The sequence below is a fragment of the Notechis scutatus genome, chromosome 12 (genome assembly GCF_049901735.1).
Source record: "Notechis scutatus isolate UNSWTSFEM ecotype Mainland chromosome 12, rNotScu1.2, whole genome shotgun sequence".
Classification (NCBI taxonomy): Eukaryota; Metazoa; Chordata; class Lepidosauria; order Squamata; family Elapidae; genus Notechis; species Notechis scutatus.
The window spans coordinates 3,232,501-3,245,449 of NC_142020.1; the positions used below are offsets into that span (position 1 = coordinate 3,232,501).

At 44.9% G+C, this 12,949-nt stretch overlaps 1 protein-coding gene across 7 annotated transcripts in view; it reads left to right on the forward strand.

Moving 5' to 3' along the window:
* Positions 1 to 12,949, forward strand: part of SLC5A11 (solute carrier family 5 member 11) — a 55,094-nt gene that overhangs the window by 8,535 nt on the left and 33,610 nt on the right. For all 7 annotated transcript variants that reach the window (XM_087973136.1, XM_087973139.1, XM_087973137.1 and 4 more), the window contains 4 exons: positions 546 to 617; positions 5,272 to 5,376; positions 6,199 to 6,258; positions 8,818 to 8,922. In XM_087973136.1, coding sequence (XP_087829262.1) covers positions 546 to 617; positions 5,272 to 5,376; positions 6,199 to 6,258; positions 8,818 to 8,922 — 342 coding nt within the window. The remainder of the gene's footprint in view (positions 1 to 545; positions 618 to 5,271; positions 5,377 to 6,198; positions 6,259 to 8,817; positions 8,923 to 12,949) is intronic.

Below are 12,949 nucleotides of genomic sequence, written 5' to 3' on the forward strand. Positions count from 1 at the left end.
AGGAAGCCCCAGGAATTTGCCCCAGGGTGAAATGGGACCCTTCCCATTATCAGCTTGGAAGCCATTTTTCTTTGAGGCTTCTGAGCTGCCACGTTCAGTGTCGGGGAATTCGAGAAGGGGATTTCAAGGAGCAGTGGAAGGTTTGCCATAACAACATTCCTTTCTCAGAAAGTCAAGGACATGTTACCCTGCACCTGGAGGGGAGTGACTGGGGATAGACTCCAGATGGAACAAAGTAATGATTGGACCATGTGATGAACTATTGGGTGTAGGGGCTGGATTTTGGGTTTTCTTGGGGCTAGGGAAAACCTGGAACTTTCAGATTCGAGTTTTCCCCAGATGTGCCAATATGACATCTCTAAATTAAATGGGTCTTTGGGAAGATGATATCCTTGGGGTCTTTTTCCTTGGAGGTTGTTATTTAGAACACTGACACCCATATTTGCTCCTACTTGCCTGTTTGTTATGGGTGGGTGGGTGAATTGTAATTTGTGGAATCCTTCATATTCTCAGCCAATAAAGTCATTTGTCTTTTAATATTTCAGTCCATGTGGAAGACAAAACGAAGCACCGTCAAGGGTTACTTCCTTGCTGGAGGCGAGATGGTTTGGTGGCCGGTAGGTTATCTCCAACTTTAGCTTGTCTACAATGTTTTGTTTCCTATCATCGTCTTCTTCTGCCTAGAGCTGGCCCAAGGTGAGCTATCTGAGTCAGGACTAGAACTCACCATCTCTAAGCTTCTAGTCTGGTGTCTTCACCATTACAACAAGGTACTTTGAAAGGGCCAACTGGTTTGGGTTTCTGGCCACTGACAACTTCCTTCCACACCCAGCCCTAAATCACCTAGACCAGGGGTCTTCAACCTTGGCTACTTTAAGACTTGTGGACTTCAACTCCCAGAATTCCTCAGCCAGTGAAGTCTGAAGGAGCTGGAGAAGCCTCTCTTGTTGATAGACAAGATGCTGCCAAAGGCCAGGTTGTCTGAACTTGCCTGGGAATTTAAAGAACAGCAGTGAGAGTGTCAGCTTCTCCTGTAGCAGGTCTCCAAACTTGGCAACTAGAAAGAGTGGAGAGAAAAGCAACCAGGATGATGAGGGGACTGGAGGCTAAAACATACGTTGAATGGTTGCAGAAACCAGGCATGTCTAGTCTAGGGATGAGAAGGACCAGGGGAGACATGATAGCAATGTTCCAATATTTGAGGGGCTGCCACAGAGAGGATGGGGCTGATCAAGGAGAGATTCAACCTAGAAATAAGGAGAAATTTTCTGGCAGAACAATCAACCAGTGGAACATAAGTTGCCTTTGGAAGTTGTGGGAGCTTCATCACTTGAGATTTTCAAGAAGAGATTGGACTGTCATTTGTCAGAAATGGTGTAGTGTTTCCTGCTTGGGTGAGGGGGATTGGACTAGATGATCTACAAGGCCCCTTCCAACTCTGTTAATCTGTTAAAGAATTTTTAGCTTTCAATATGCCCTGATATAATGAAAACTTGTGGACTTCAACTCTGGGAGTTGAAGTCCACAAGTCTAAAAGTTGCCAAGTTTGGAGACCTCTCTGTCCTATAGTTTTATTTATTTGTTTGTTTGATTTATTTGATTTGTCAATTGCTTACAAGATAATAGATATAAGTATAAGCATGAGTAAGAATACAGGAAATAGGTATGAATAAATGGGGACAATAGGACAGGGATGGTAGGCATGATGGTGCACTTATGCACGCCCCTTACAGACCTCGTGGAATGGGGTGAGGTCAATAGTGGTTAGTTTGAGGTTAAAAGAGTGGGGGGTTAGAGGATGTAACAACAGAGTCAGGTAGTGCATTCCAGGCATTGACCACTCTGTTGCTGAAGTCGTACTTTCTGCAATCAAGTTTGAAGTGGTTTACATTGAGTTTGTATCTGTTGTGTGCTCTTGTATTGTTGCGGTTGAAGCTGAAGTAGTCATTGACTGGTAGGACATTGTAGCAGATAATTTTGTGTGCTACACTTAAATCTAACCGTAGGCAGCGTAGTTCAAGGTTGTCCAAGCCCAAAATCTCAAGCCTGGTGATGTAGGATGTATTCTCTTACGAGCAGAGGAGTGTAGTACTCTTCTCATTAAATACTTCTGGACTCGCTCGATTGTATTAATGTCCGATATGCAGTGCGGATTCCAGACTGATGAGCTGTATTCGAGTGTTGGTTTGGAAAAAGTTTTATATGCTCTAGTTAGCAATTCAATATTTCTGGAGGAGAAGCTTCGTAAGATTAGATTTACAACTCTTAATGCCTTTTTGGCAATGCTGTTACAGTGAGCTCTGGCGCTTAGGTCATTTGATATAAGAACTCCAAGATCCTTGACAGTGTGAGGATAATCAATGAGGTCATATCCGCCTATTTTGTATTTGGTGTACTGATTTTTTTGACCAATGTGTAGGACAGAGCATTTGTTGGTCGAGATTTGGAGTTGCCAGATGTTTGACCATTCAGACATATAATCAAGGTCGCTTCGAAGGACAGTAGCATTGCCAGTGGTGTTGAATAGTTTTACATCATCTGCGAAGAGGATGCAGTTGCTTATAAGGTGATCGCAAAGGTCATTTATATAGAATATAAAGAGTGTGGGTCCTAGAATGCTGCCTTGGGGGACACCGCTATTAACTGGAGCAGGGTTTGATATAGTGCTCCCTATTTTTACTATTTGTTAGGAATATAAGCCACCTAACAGGTATTTGGGTTGGAAATATATAAACCAGGATAGACATCTTAATACTGTCTCTTTAAGGGAATGCAAAAACTGCAATTGGGTGTGGTTCTGCAAATGGCCATGAGATGGAGCCAGAAACCTGAGTTATTTAGAACAGGGGTCCCCAACCACCAGTCCGTGGACCGTGCACGTCCGCGGAACAAGTCCTACCGGGCCGCTGGTTGCTGGGCGCCGCCATCTTTTTTGATGAAAAAGTGCTTCGGTGAGCTTTTCCGGGTAGAAAGCCATTTCTACCCGGAAAAGCTCACACGCTGCGCCGCCATCTTTTTGATGAAAAAGTGCTTCCGGTGAGGTCACCGGAAGCACTTTTTCATCAAAAGATGCGGCGCCCAGCTGGTACCGGGCGCGGCGCCCAGCTGATGCCGTGCCGGGCGCGCATAAAAAAGGTTGGGGATCACTGATTTAGAGTGTGTCTGAGTGAGTCTCTGTTTCCTTCTGTTGAAGAGTATTGCCGTTCCTCCATTTTTCCTAATTGACTGATATTCATGGATTTGATGTAAGTCTGATACTGAACTGTTTTTGACATTGGAATTTGTTATTGGATTATCCCTGGATTGAAAACTGACTGATCTTACCTGTGAATGATTTTGGACTGCTTATCTTGAACTTTGCTTACACGTTTCTGGAAGTAAAAACCTACATTTACTGTACAGTGTATCTGTGTGCTGTGTGTGTATTATATAAACATTACTCTCAAATACGTCTCCCTGTATGCGCTCATTCTCCTAACGGGGAATTACCTCAACACTATTTGTTGCCTGTTTGACAGGAATGCAGTAATCCACTTATGGAGGGATCCAGTAATGCCATAAGAGTTTAGTTTTAACAGTAGTTTGTCGTGTACCACTGAATCAAAGGCTTTGCAGAAGTCTATGTAAATTGCATCTATAGCTTTACCCTGGTCAAGTAGAGTAGTCCATATGTTTTTGCAGTGTAGGAGTTGTAGATTGCAGGACAATTTTTTCCTGAAACCAAATTGTTTTTTGGAGAGTAGGTTGTTTGACTCTAAGTGGAGAGTGATGAATTGGTTAATGATTGATTCCATGACTTTGCACGTGACACAACACAGTGAGATTGGTCTGTAGTTTTCAACCAGGCTGGGGTCACCTTTTTTGAAGATAGGGTTGACCGTAGCTAAGGACCATAGGGTTGGAAAGGAGCTGGTTCTGAATGATATCTCCTATATAATGCTTAGGGGTTCCGCTATGGCAGAGGAGAGCTTTTTTAAGAAGTATGCACATAATCCATCTGGGCCAATAGATAGGGATGGTTTTAGGTTTCATAGTGCCTTTTCTACGTTATCTTCTGTAATGTCAATATGTAGTACGTTATTACAGTTAGTTGTGATACGACTAGGAAATATGGGGCATGAACCATTGCTGTTTACAAAGACTGAACTGAAGAATGTGTTGAAGAGATTGGCCTTCACAGCTTCATCATTGCAGTCTTTCCCATTTGGTCCTTTTAGGGGTGGGATGGTTCTTGATTCTTTAAGTTTGGTGTTAACAAAATTGTAGAAGGCGTGGGTGGATTTTGTACATAGGAGGCATTCCTCTTGCTTGCAGTGGTAATTTGTGCATTCTGCCTTTATCTGTCGGCATAGGGTGTTGTATTGGTTTTTAAAGTTTGCTACGTAGCTAGTTTTTTTTTAAAAAAACAAAAATTAGTTTAGTTTTTGTTTTTTAGTGTCAAGAGAAGCATCCCAAAGGAGAAATTGAGTCTTGGGTCAGGACAGGTGATGCAGAAACCCTTCATGGCAGGTTTTGCACTCAAATGGCAGGTTTTGCACTCAAAGCAGGTTTAGAAGGTGCTCCAATACAAGATGTTTTATCATTGTCATTTAGCCCCAAAAAGACTTGCAAAAATATATCCAAATTTAAACCCTAATTGCTGGAAATGTAAACAGGCGCAAGGTACCTTTTTCCATGGATGGTGGCTTTGCCCGGAAAATAAAAAATACTGGATCAAAATACAAAAATGGTTAAATGAAATTACACACTGCCGAATAGAATTGAAGCCAGAACTGTTTCTATAGGGGATTATTAAGGGAACGTGTCCTAAAAAGATTAAATATTTGATCTTACACATCACCACAGCAGCGAGAATTGCACTCGCACAATCTTGGAAAATGGCTACTATACCAACAGATTGTTTAGTAATCAAAAAAAAAATGTCGATTGTGCAGAAATGGACAAACTAGAATTAAACAATAAGGAAGACTCAGAATATTACTCAATTTGGGATAACTGGTATCAATGGATAGATAGTAGGAACATGAAGCGGATAGATCAGAATAAGATATAAACATGTATATGTATATGATTAATTAGAAATGTATGAAAATGTATGAATATAGCTAAGATTTTTAATACTGTCAAAGAATGATGGAGAATTGTACACATATATATTTTTAGGACTTATTTTTATTTTAACGTTTCAAATTTCAGTAAAGGCTTAAAATTAAAAAAAGGAAGAAAGAAGGCACTCCAGATTCTCACCGATCCCCGATTTCCTTTTCACAGGTGGGGGCTTCCCTGTTTGCCAGTAATGTTGGCAGCGGGCATTTCATCGGCTTGGCTGGCTCTGGGGCGGCTTCTGGAATTGCTGCCACAGCCTACGAATGGAATGTGAGTATCATTTTTATGGTCCCTTTTATCCTGGCTGGCACAGGGCAGGGGGCAAAGTTTTCCTCTAACCTGCAGGTTCATCTCTCTATTTCCTGGGCCTGATTTGACTGATTGAAGGAGATTGCAAGCTTTCCCAGGAGCTGTTTAAAGAAGTCAGCAAAAGTGTTGTATTTTTTTTGTGAAGAGCTGATCCTCCTTCTTCCCAGCTCTGGTGCCTGGCTAGAGGCATCTTGGATTGAGTCAGTCTTTGCACACCCGGAGTATAGAGACAAGTAAATGGAACACTGAAACAGAATAACAGTGTTGGAAGGGACCTTGGAGGTCTTCTAGTCCAACCCCCTGCACAAGCAGGAGATTCTATACCTTTTCAAACAAGTGGCTGTCCAGTCTCTTCTTAAAAGCCTCCAGTGATGGAGCGCCCACAACTTCTGGAGGTAAGTGATAGCAGTTGTCCAGTATTTGAGGGGCTGCTCCAGAGAGGAGGAAGGGGTCAAGCTCTTTTCCAAAGCACCCGAAGGCCAGACAAGGAATAATGGATGGAAACTGAACAAGGAGAGAGATTCAACCTGGAACTAAGGAGACATTTTCTGACAGGGAGAGCATTCAACCCATGGAACAGAAGTTCTGGGAGCTTCATCACTGGAGGCTTTCAAGAAGAAAGTGGCCTGCCATCTGTCAGAAATGGTGTAGGGTCTCCTGCTTGGGCAGGGGGTTGGACTAGATGACCTACAAGGTCCCTTCCGACTCTGTTAATCTGTTATCTGCAGATTTTCGGAGGGAGGGGTCTTCCGTCTCCCTAATGGCTCTGTGGTCTCTCCTTAGGGGATGTTTTGTGTCCTGGTGCTGGCGTGGCTGTTTGTTCCCATCTACCTTGCAAGCGGGGTAAGTGAGTCAGCGCCCAGAAAGCCTCCTCTGCTCTCCTGGAGAGTCGAGCCCTTCTCGATCGCACCTGCCCTTTCTTCCGCCTTTACCTTCACCCAAGAAGGGCCTTGTGCAGCCAGGCCAGAGCCCCCTGGCTCCCTGCCAAGGGCGCATAAGGCACCGCCTCTATTGTTTCTCTTACTTTATTTGGCTAACCCCTGTCCAATAGGTATACATTTATACTTGGTCTTGTACTTGGAAATGCCTTCCTTCCTTTCTTAAAGCGCTTTGAGCAAGTGCATCTCTCCGCCTCTTTGCCCTGCTGCCAAGACCGGGCACTGTCAGTTCCTGAACGCACCTCTTCATGCATCCCTGGGTCTTAGCATCTTTAGAGGCCCCCAAGGTGGCTTATATTCCATAATATCAGAGGTGGCATTCAGCCGGTTCTGACCGGTTCTAGAGAACCGGTAGCGGAAATTTTGAGTGGTTTGGAGAACCGGCCAATCCCGCCTCTGACTGGCCCCACCAACCCCATCTCTTCTCTGCCTCCCATTGAGTCCCAGCTGATTGGCTGAGTCTCCTTTGGTTGCCCTGCCCAGGAGAATGGAGCTGGAAAGCAGGTTAGTGGGGTGGGAAGGGATTGGGGATTTTGCAGTAACTTTCCCTTGCCACACCCACCAAGCCAAGCCAAGCCAAGCCACACCACGCCCACCAAGCCACGCCCACAGGACCGGTAGTAAAAAAAATTGAATCCCACCACTGGAAGGAAGAGAGGAACAAAAGGGGAAGGAAGAGAGGAAGGAAAGAGATGGAAGAGAGGAACAAAATCAGTGATGGGATTCAAAAACTTTTACTACCGGTTCTGTGGGCGTGGCTTAGTGGGAGTGGCAGGGGAAGGATATTGCAAAATCCCCATTCCCTCCCCACCCCCCTAACCTGCTTTCCAGCTCCGTTCTCCTGTTCAGAGCAACCAAAGAAGACCCAGTCAACCAGCTGGGACTCAATGGGAGGCAGAGAAGAGATGGGGTTGGCAGGGCCAGTCAGAGGTGGGATTGGCCGGTTCTCCAAAAGACTCAAAATTTCCACTACCGGTTCTCCAGAACCGGTCAGAACCTACTAAATACCACCTCTGAACAAAAGGGGAAGGAAGAGAGGAACAAAGGGAGTTGAACTTCCCACATCTTAAAGTTGTCAACGTTAAGAAGCTCAGAGTGGAGGGGGGAGGGGCTTCCCACACCACTGTCCTTCACACCTGGACTGTAAACCCTTCAGACTGGGGATTGACCAGTCCTTACTCTAAGTTTTTATTATACAAGGAGAAAGACCAACTTGTGAAATTAGTAATGGGTCAAATGCCCCCTTAGCTGGTGTGCATAACTAGCAATTCTCAATGAATTCCAACTAGGAGGCTGAAGGAGAAACAGGTCTACCTCTGTTTTACACCCCATTTGCTCCCTCTACAAAATTTGAAGTACCTACTTTCTCCTCCTCGTGCACCAACTGTCAGCGCCTTCCAGCATTTAGCTCTGCTTTCCAAGTTCACTGGGTTTTCTATCTATTTCCTAGAGGGAGCAAATGGGGTGTAAAACAGTGGTAGAGCTGTCTCTCTCCTTCAGCCTCCTAGTTGGAATTCATTTGAGAATTGCTAGTTATGCACCCTAGCTAAGGGGGCATTTGGCCCGCTCCTAATTTCACAAGTGGTCTTTCTCCTTGTATAATAATAAAAAAAACAACCTTAGATTAAGGGATTTATAGGGCTGTGTTTTCTGCAGGCTGCTTTGCAGCTGGGGTGGGGGTGAGGAAGGGACAGTGGTTGGCATAGTCAGTAGCACAGGAGGACTATTGGAACATGCCCACAACGTATTTTTCCTTAGCCCTCCTTCCTTCTCTTTTCCAGCACTCCAAGAGGCTTCATACTGTAGCTCCCAATAGGGACTGGCGTTTAATTACAGAGATAATCCTTGACGTATCACCATAATGGAGCCCCAAATTTATGTTGCTATAAGTGAAACATTTGTTAAGTGAATTTTGTCTCATTTTACGACCTTTCTAGCCACCATTGTTAAGTGAATCATTTCAGTTGTTAAGTGAGTAATCCGGTTGTTAAGTGAATCTGGCTTCCCCCGTTGATTTTGCTTGTCAAAAGGTGACCCCAGGATGCTACATAAATCATAAATATGAACCAGCTGCCATGCATCCGAATTTTGATCACGTAACTATGGGATGCTGCAACGGTCATAAATGTGAATAATGGTCCAAAGTCACTTTTTCAGCGCTGTTGTAACTTTGACTGGTTCCTAAATAAACCGTTGCAAGTCAAGGATTTCCTGTAATTATTTTAATCAGTGTATTTGGCCACCCACTTTCCAGAGTGACTTGGGGTAGCTAGCAAGGCATTGAAAGCCAACCCAAATAGGGGCTAACGGGGGCTTCGGTTGCTGGGGAGGTTGAAGATTTGAGAGGTAGAGGAAGGGTGTGAAATAATTCGTCTCCCGGGCTGTTTTGTATAAAATTCAAGATATCCCCAACAAATCAAAGCTACGGTTTGGTAAAAGATGTCATCCTTTTCGTCCTTCCCAGGTTACAACCATGCCAGAGTATTTGCAGAGACGGTTTGGTGGCAAAAGGATTCAGATCTTCCTTGCAATTCTCTACTTGTTTATCTATATATTCACCAAAATTTCAGTAAGTAAGGAGACGAGAGGAGACAGAACAGAACTGGCTTGGAAAGAGTAGGTCAACATAGGCTTCATAAGTGACTTTTTGATGTTTCTCGTGCATTGTGGCAAACCGACAGGTTTCAGGAGGGAATTAGGGAGGTGCTGTGTTTGAGATCCCAAGGCTAAAAGATGCGCAGGACCAAGGTGGGCATAGAAGCCGCATCTGTGGGTAGCTTCTTTCCAAAGGCGCAGGTCTTCCTTGGCTTCACGATTCTAGGAAATGCGCAAATGAGTTAAGGAAACACTCACGGATGAAGTAGGGGCTTCAGAGTGAGTAGGGGGTGTGCCCTGATGTCCTAACCAAAACATGACACTCCCTGGGATGTGTGCTGCTGTGGCCTGTCGGCCAACAGCCTCTCCAGCAGCCGAATCAGAGGAGGAGGAAGCGTGGGAGTCAAGATCAGCATCAAGGCAACCTGGGAGCTCTGACGGGGAAGAGGGAATGGAGTTGGCAGAGAGAGAGAGAGAGACAGAGGCGGACCCTTGGCTGTCCGTCAGCCCTCAGATGGAGAGTCAACAGCCCCCAGGTCTGGAGGTGGCTGATGAGGAGGAGGAGGAACAGCTGGGTCCAGTGCCTGACACGTGGAATGTACAGAAGGCAGAGGAGAGGAGAGCAGTGGAAATCTATGGGCTGGTCCTTGGGATGGAAGAGCCACTGCTGCTAACAAGGCCCCACCCTAGCTCTGGGGATAAAAGGCAGGTGGGGGTGGGAGATGAATGGACGACTATTCATCTTCCCACTGGACAAACTTGTTAGCCTGCGGAGAGAGAGAGGGGGGGCATAGGCAGAGGCAGAGCCTGGGCTGTCTGTTATCCCTCAGATGGAGAGTCAACAGCCCCCAGGTTTGGAGGTGGCTGATGAGGAAGTGGAGGAACAGCTGGGTCCAGTGCCTGACGCGTGGAATGTACAGAAGGCAGAGGAGAGGAGAACAGTGGAAATCTATGGGCTGGTCCTTAGGACAGAAGAGCAACTGCTGATAGCGAACACTGCAGGTAGTCCTTGACCTACGTCCACAACTGAGACATTGGTTTAGTGAATTTTGCCCCAGTTCTTGTCACAGGTTTTTAAGTGAATCAGTGCAGTTGAACAGATAAACAGATAATCAGAGTTGGAAGGAACCTTGTAGGTCATCTAGTCCAACCCCCCCACCCCACCCAAGCGGGAGACCCTACACCATTTCTGATAAATGGCAGTCCAATCTCTTCTTAAAGGTCTCAAATGATGGCTCTCCCACAACTTCTGAGGGCAACTTCCATTCCATTGGTTGATTGTTGATAAGTGAGTCCCCCGGTTGTTAAGTGAATCTGGCTTCCCCGTTGACTTTGCTTGTCAGAAGGTCACAAAAGGGAATCACGTGACCCAGGGACACTGTAACCGTCATAAGTACGAGTCACTTGCCAAGCATCTGAATTTTGATCACATGACCACGGGGATGCTACAGCAGTCATAAGTGTGAAAGAAGTCTGTAAGTCACTTTTTTCAGTGCCGTTGTAAACTGTGAACAGTCATTAAATGAATTATTGTAATTCAAGGGCTACCTTTATTACTACAATGCCTGTGGGAGTCTGAATCCGAGGAGGAAGCCAGACAGCTGATAGGGAATGGGAGTGTGGCTCCGTTGGCTATGGAGGAAACTGGGAAGAGCAAAGTCCGGCTGGGCAGAGCAGGAGGGAGGTAGAACAAGGGAGAGGGAGTTCAGAAGAACACCCAAGCCTACCCCCTCTTCATCCTAGGGCACGCAGGGAGGAATGAAGAAGGGAGCAATGTGAGTTGTGTGGCTTATGTGGGAGGAAAGGGCCCTGATTCCCTTCATTAGCCACAGCTGGGAAGACAGTTGATAAGAAAGGCAGGCTGTGTGTGATAGCTGCTGGGAGCAAACATGACTTTACCCTGTGTTGTTGTGGCTTATCTTCCCTGTGTGAGTTTTGCCGTGCCTTCAAGCCTGAGATTCTTGCTTCTGCTCTACCAAACTAATTACTGCAGTTTGGTTTGTTTGGACTTTAAATTACCGTTTGTGTTGCTCATGTTTTGGACTTAATTTTCTGCAGCCAAAGGCTGTTCCTGGGATAATTTTTCTCCAGCCAGAAGGTAACCTGGACATTGGGAACAAATAAGGGACTCTTATTGCTTGTCTGACTGTGTTGCCTTTGTGCCACGCCCTGGGTCATCACATCTTCCTTGATAAGGATACGAAAGGAATCTAGGATTTGGATCACAGATCCATTCCTGAAAGTATGCAGGGAGGGCAGGCTTTCTCAAAAGATTTCCACCAAGCATGGTTTTCCAAAAGAGTCATAAAACTCACCCTGGGAGAAGCCCAAAGGATGCTAATATTTGCATCTTCAAACCATCCCTTTGGTTAGCTTGCATAGCCTCAAACAACCCATCAAGGAAGGAAAAAAATGAATTCAAAATGTTGCATTAAAGTGGAATCACAAAGCATTGGAGTTAAACTTTTTAATATTTAGCAGATGTTCCAAGTTCTGTTAGTCCTGAGTCCAGAATCGCCCTCCTTATCTGATTTGTGTGCTGATATTTCAGTGCTGGTTTCCATTTGTTTGTTTTGTTCTTGTTTGAAAATCTATTCCCCAGAGAGAGAGAGGGAGGTGAAGGAATTGCCCACACTAAAGGAACGTGTTGTGTGTGTGGGCAGGCGGGCACAGACGATGGGCTAGTGTCCTTGTTTAGTCATTTACTCTTCTGTTTGACTACTCACATTTAATGAGTAACTGGCTAACCTTTTGCTTTGGTCACTTATTAACCACAGAGGACACTCAATCCCACCAAGAAAAGATGCCACTTCAGCTGGGTTGTTAGGTAGGAGTCCCAGCATTTGGTTCCTATCCAAAATGTCTTCTCCAGGTTTTCAACTCTTGACAGTTAAGAGAATGCAGACGTTTCAAACTGGGCTTTCAATTTAATTCAGAATAGAGTTGGAAGGGACCTTGTAGGTCATCTAGTCCAACTCCCTGCTCAGGCAGGAGGCCCTATACCATTTCATACAAATGGTTATCTAATCTCTTCTTAAAAACCTCCAGTGATGGAGCCACCTACAACATCCCAGCCAGCCATTCCACTTCTTACTAGTAGGAAGTTTCTCCTTTGTTTTAGTTGCTTCTCTTCTTGGTTGGTTTCCACCCATTGTTTCTTGTCCTGCCCTCTGGTGCTTTTGAGAATAGCTTGACCCCCTTTTCTTGGTGGCAGCCCCTCAAGTACTGAGATACTGCTGTCATGTCACCCCTACTCCTTCTTTTCTCTAGACTAGCCATGCCCAATGTCTGCAATTGTTCTTCATGTTTTAGTCTCCAGGCTTTCAATCATCTTAGTTGCTCTTCTTTCTCTGCACTTTTTCCAAAGCCTCATCATTATTTGGAGGGTGGGGGGTAATGTGGTGACCTGGGATATAAAACTGGTCACCACATTACAGAAAAGAGAAAATAGCTACAAACCCACTGAAGGGGGAGAGCTGGGTTACCCTAGGATGGCAAAAGATTTTTACCCCCCAAATCAGAGTGGTTACATTTGCCCCAAGACGGTGCCAAAATTCTGAACTGCTTTTTATTAGTTCTGCTTGACCAATTTTGTACATTGTTCAGTGGGCACAGCTGCCATGTCCTCAAATAGTTCTCTTCAATGGCTTTGCCCCACTTTGACTATATGTTATAGTCACATAGTTAAGAGTTTAAGACATTTCCAATCAGCTTCAAAGGAAACATCTAAAGCCATTTAGCCTTGTTCTGTTCATCCAAACAATGGCAATATTTTGTGCCGGTTTTGTACGGTTGAATATGCACCCACACACATTCTTAGTTCCAGCTTGGAAATAATGGGACACTGAATAAGTGGACGTTTTTTTCTTGTAATTTATTGTTTGCAACTTATGTACCAAGGAATCTCAACATTTCTTCGTTTTACTTTCTGTGTCAATCTATGTTAGTTGAGATGTAAAAGAAAAAAAACAGGCTCAAATGCTTAAGCCACTCCTAAATCA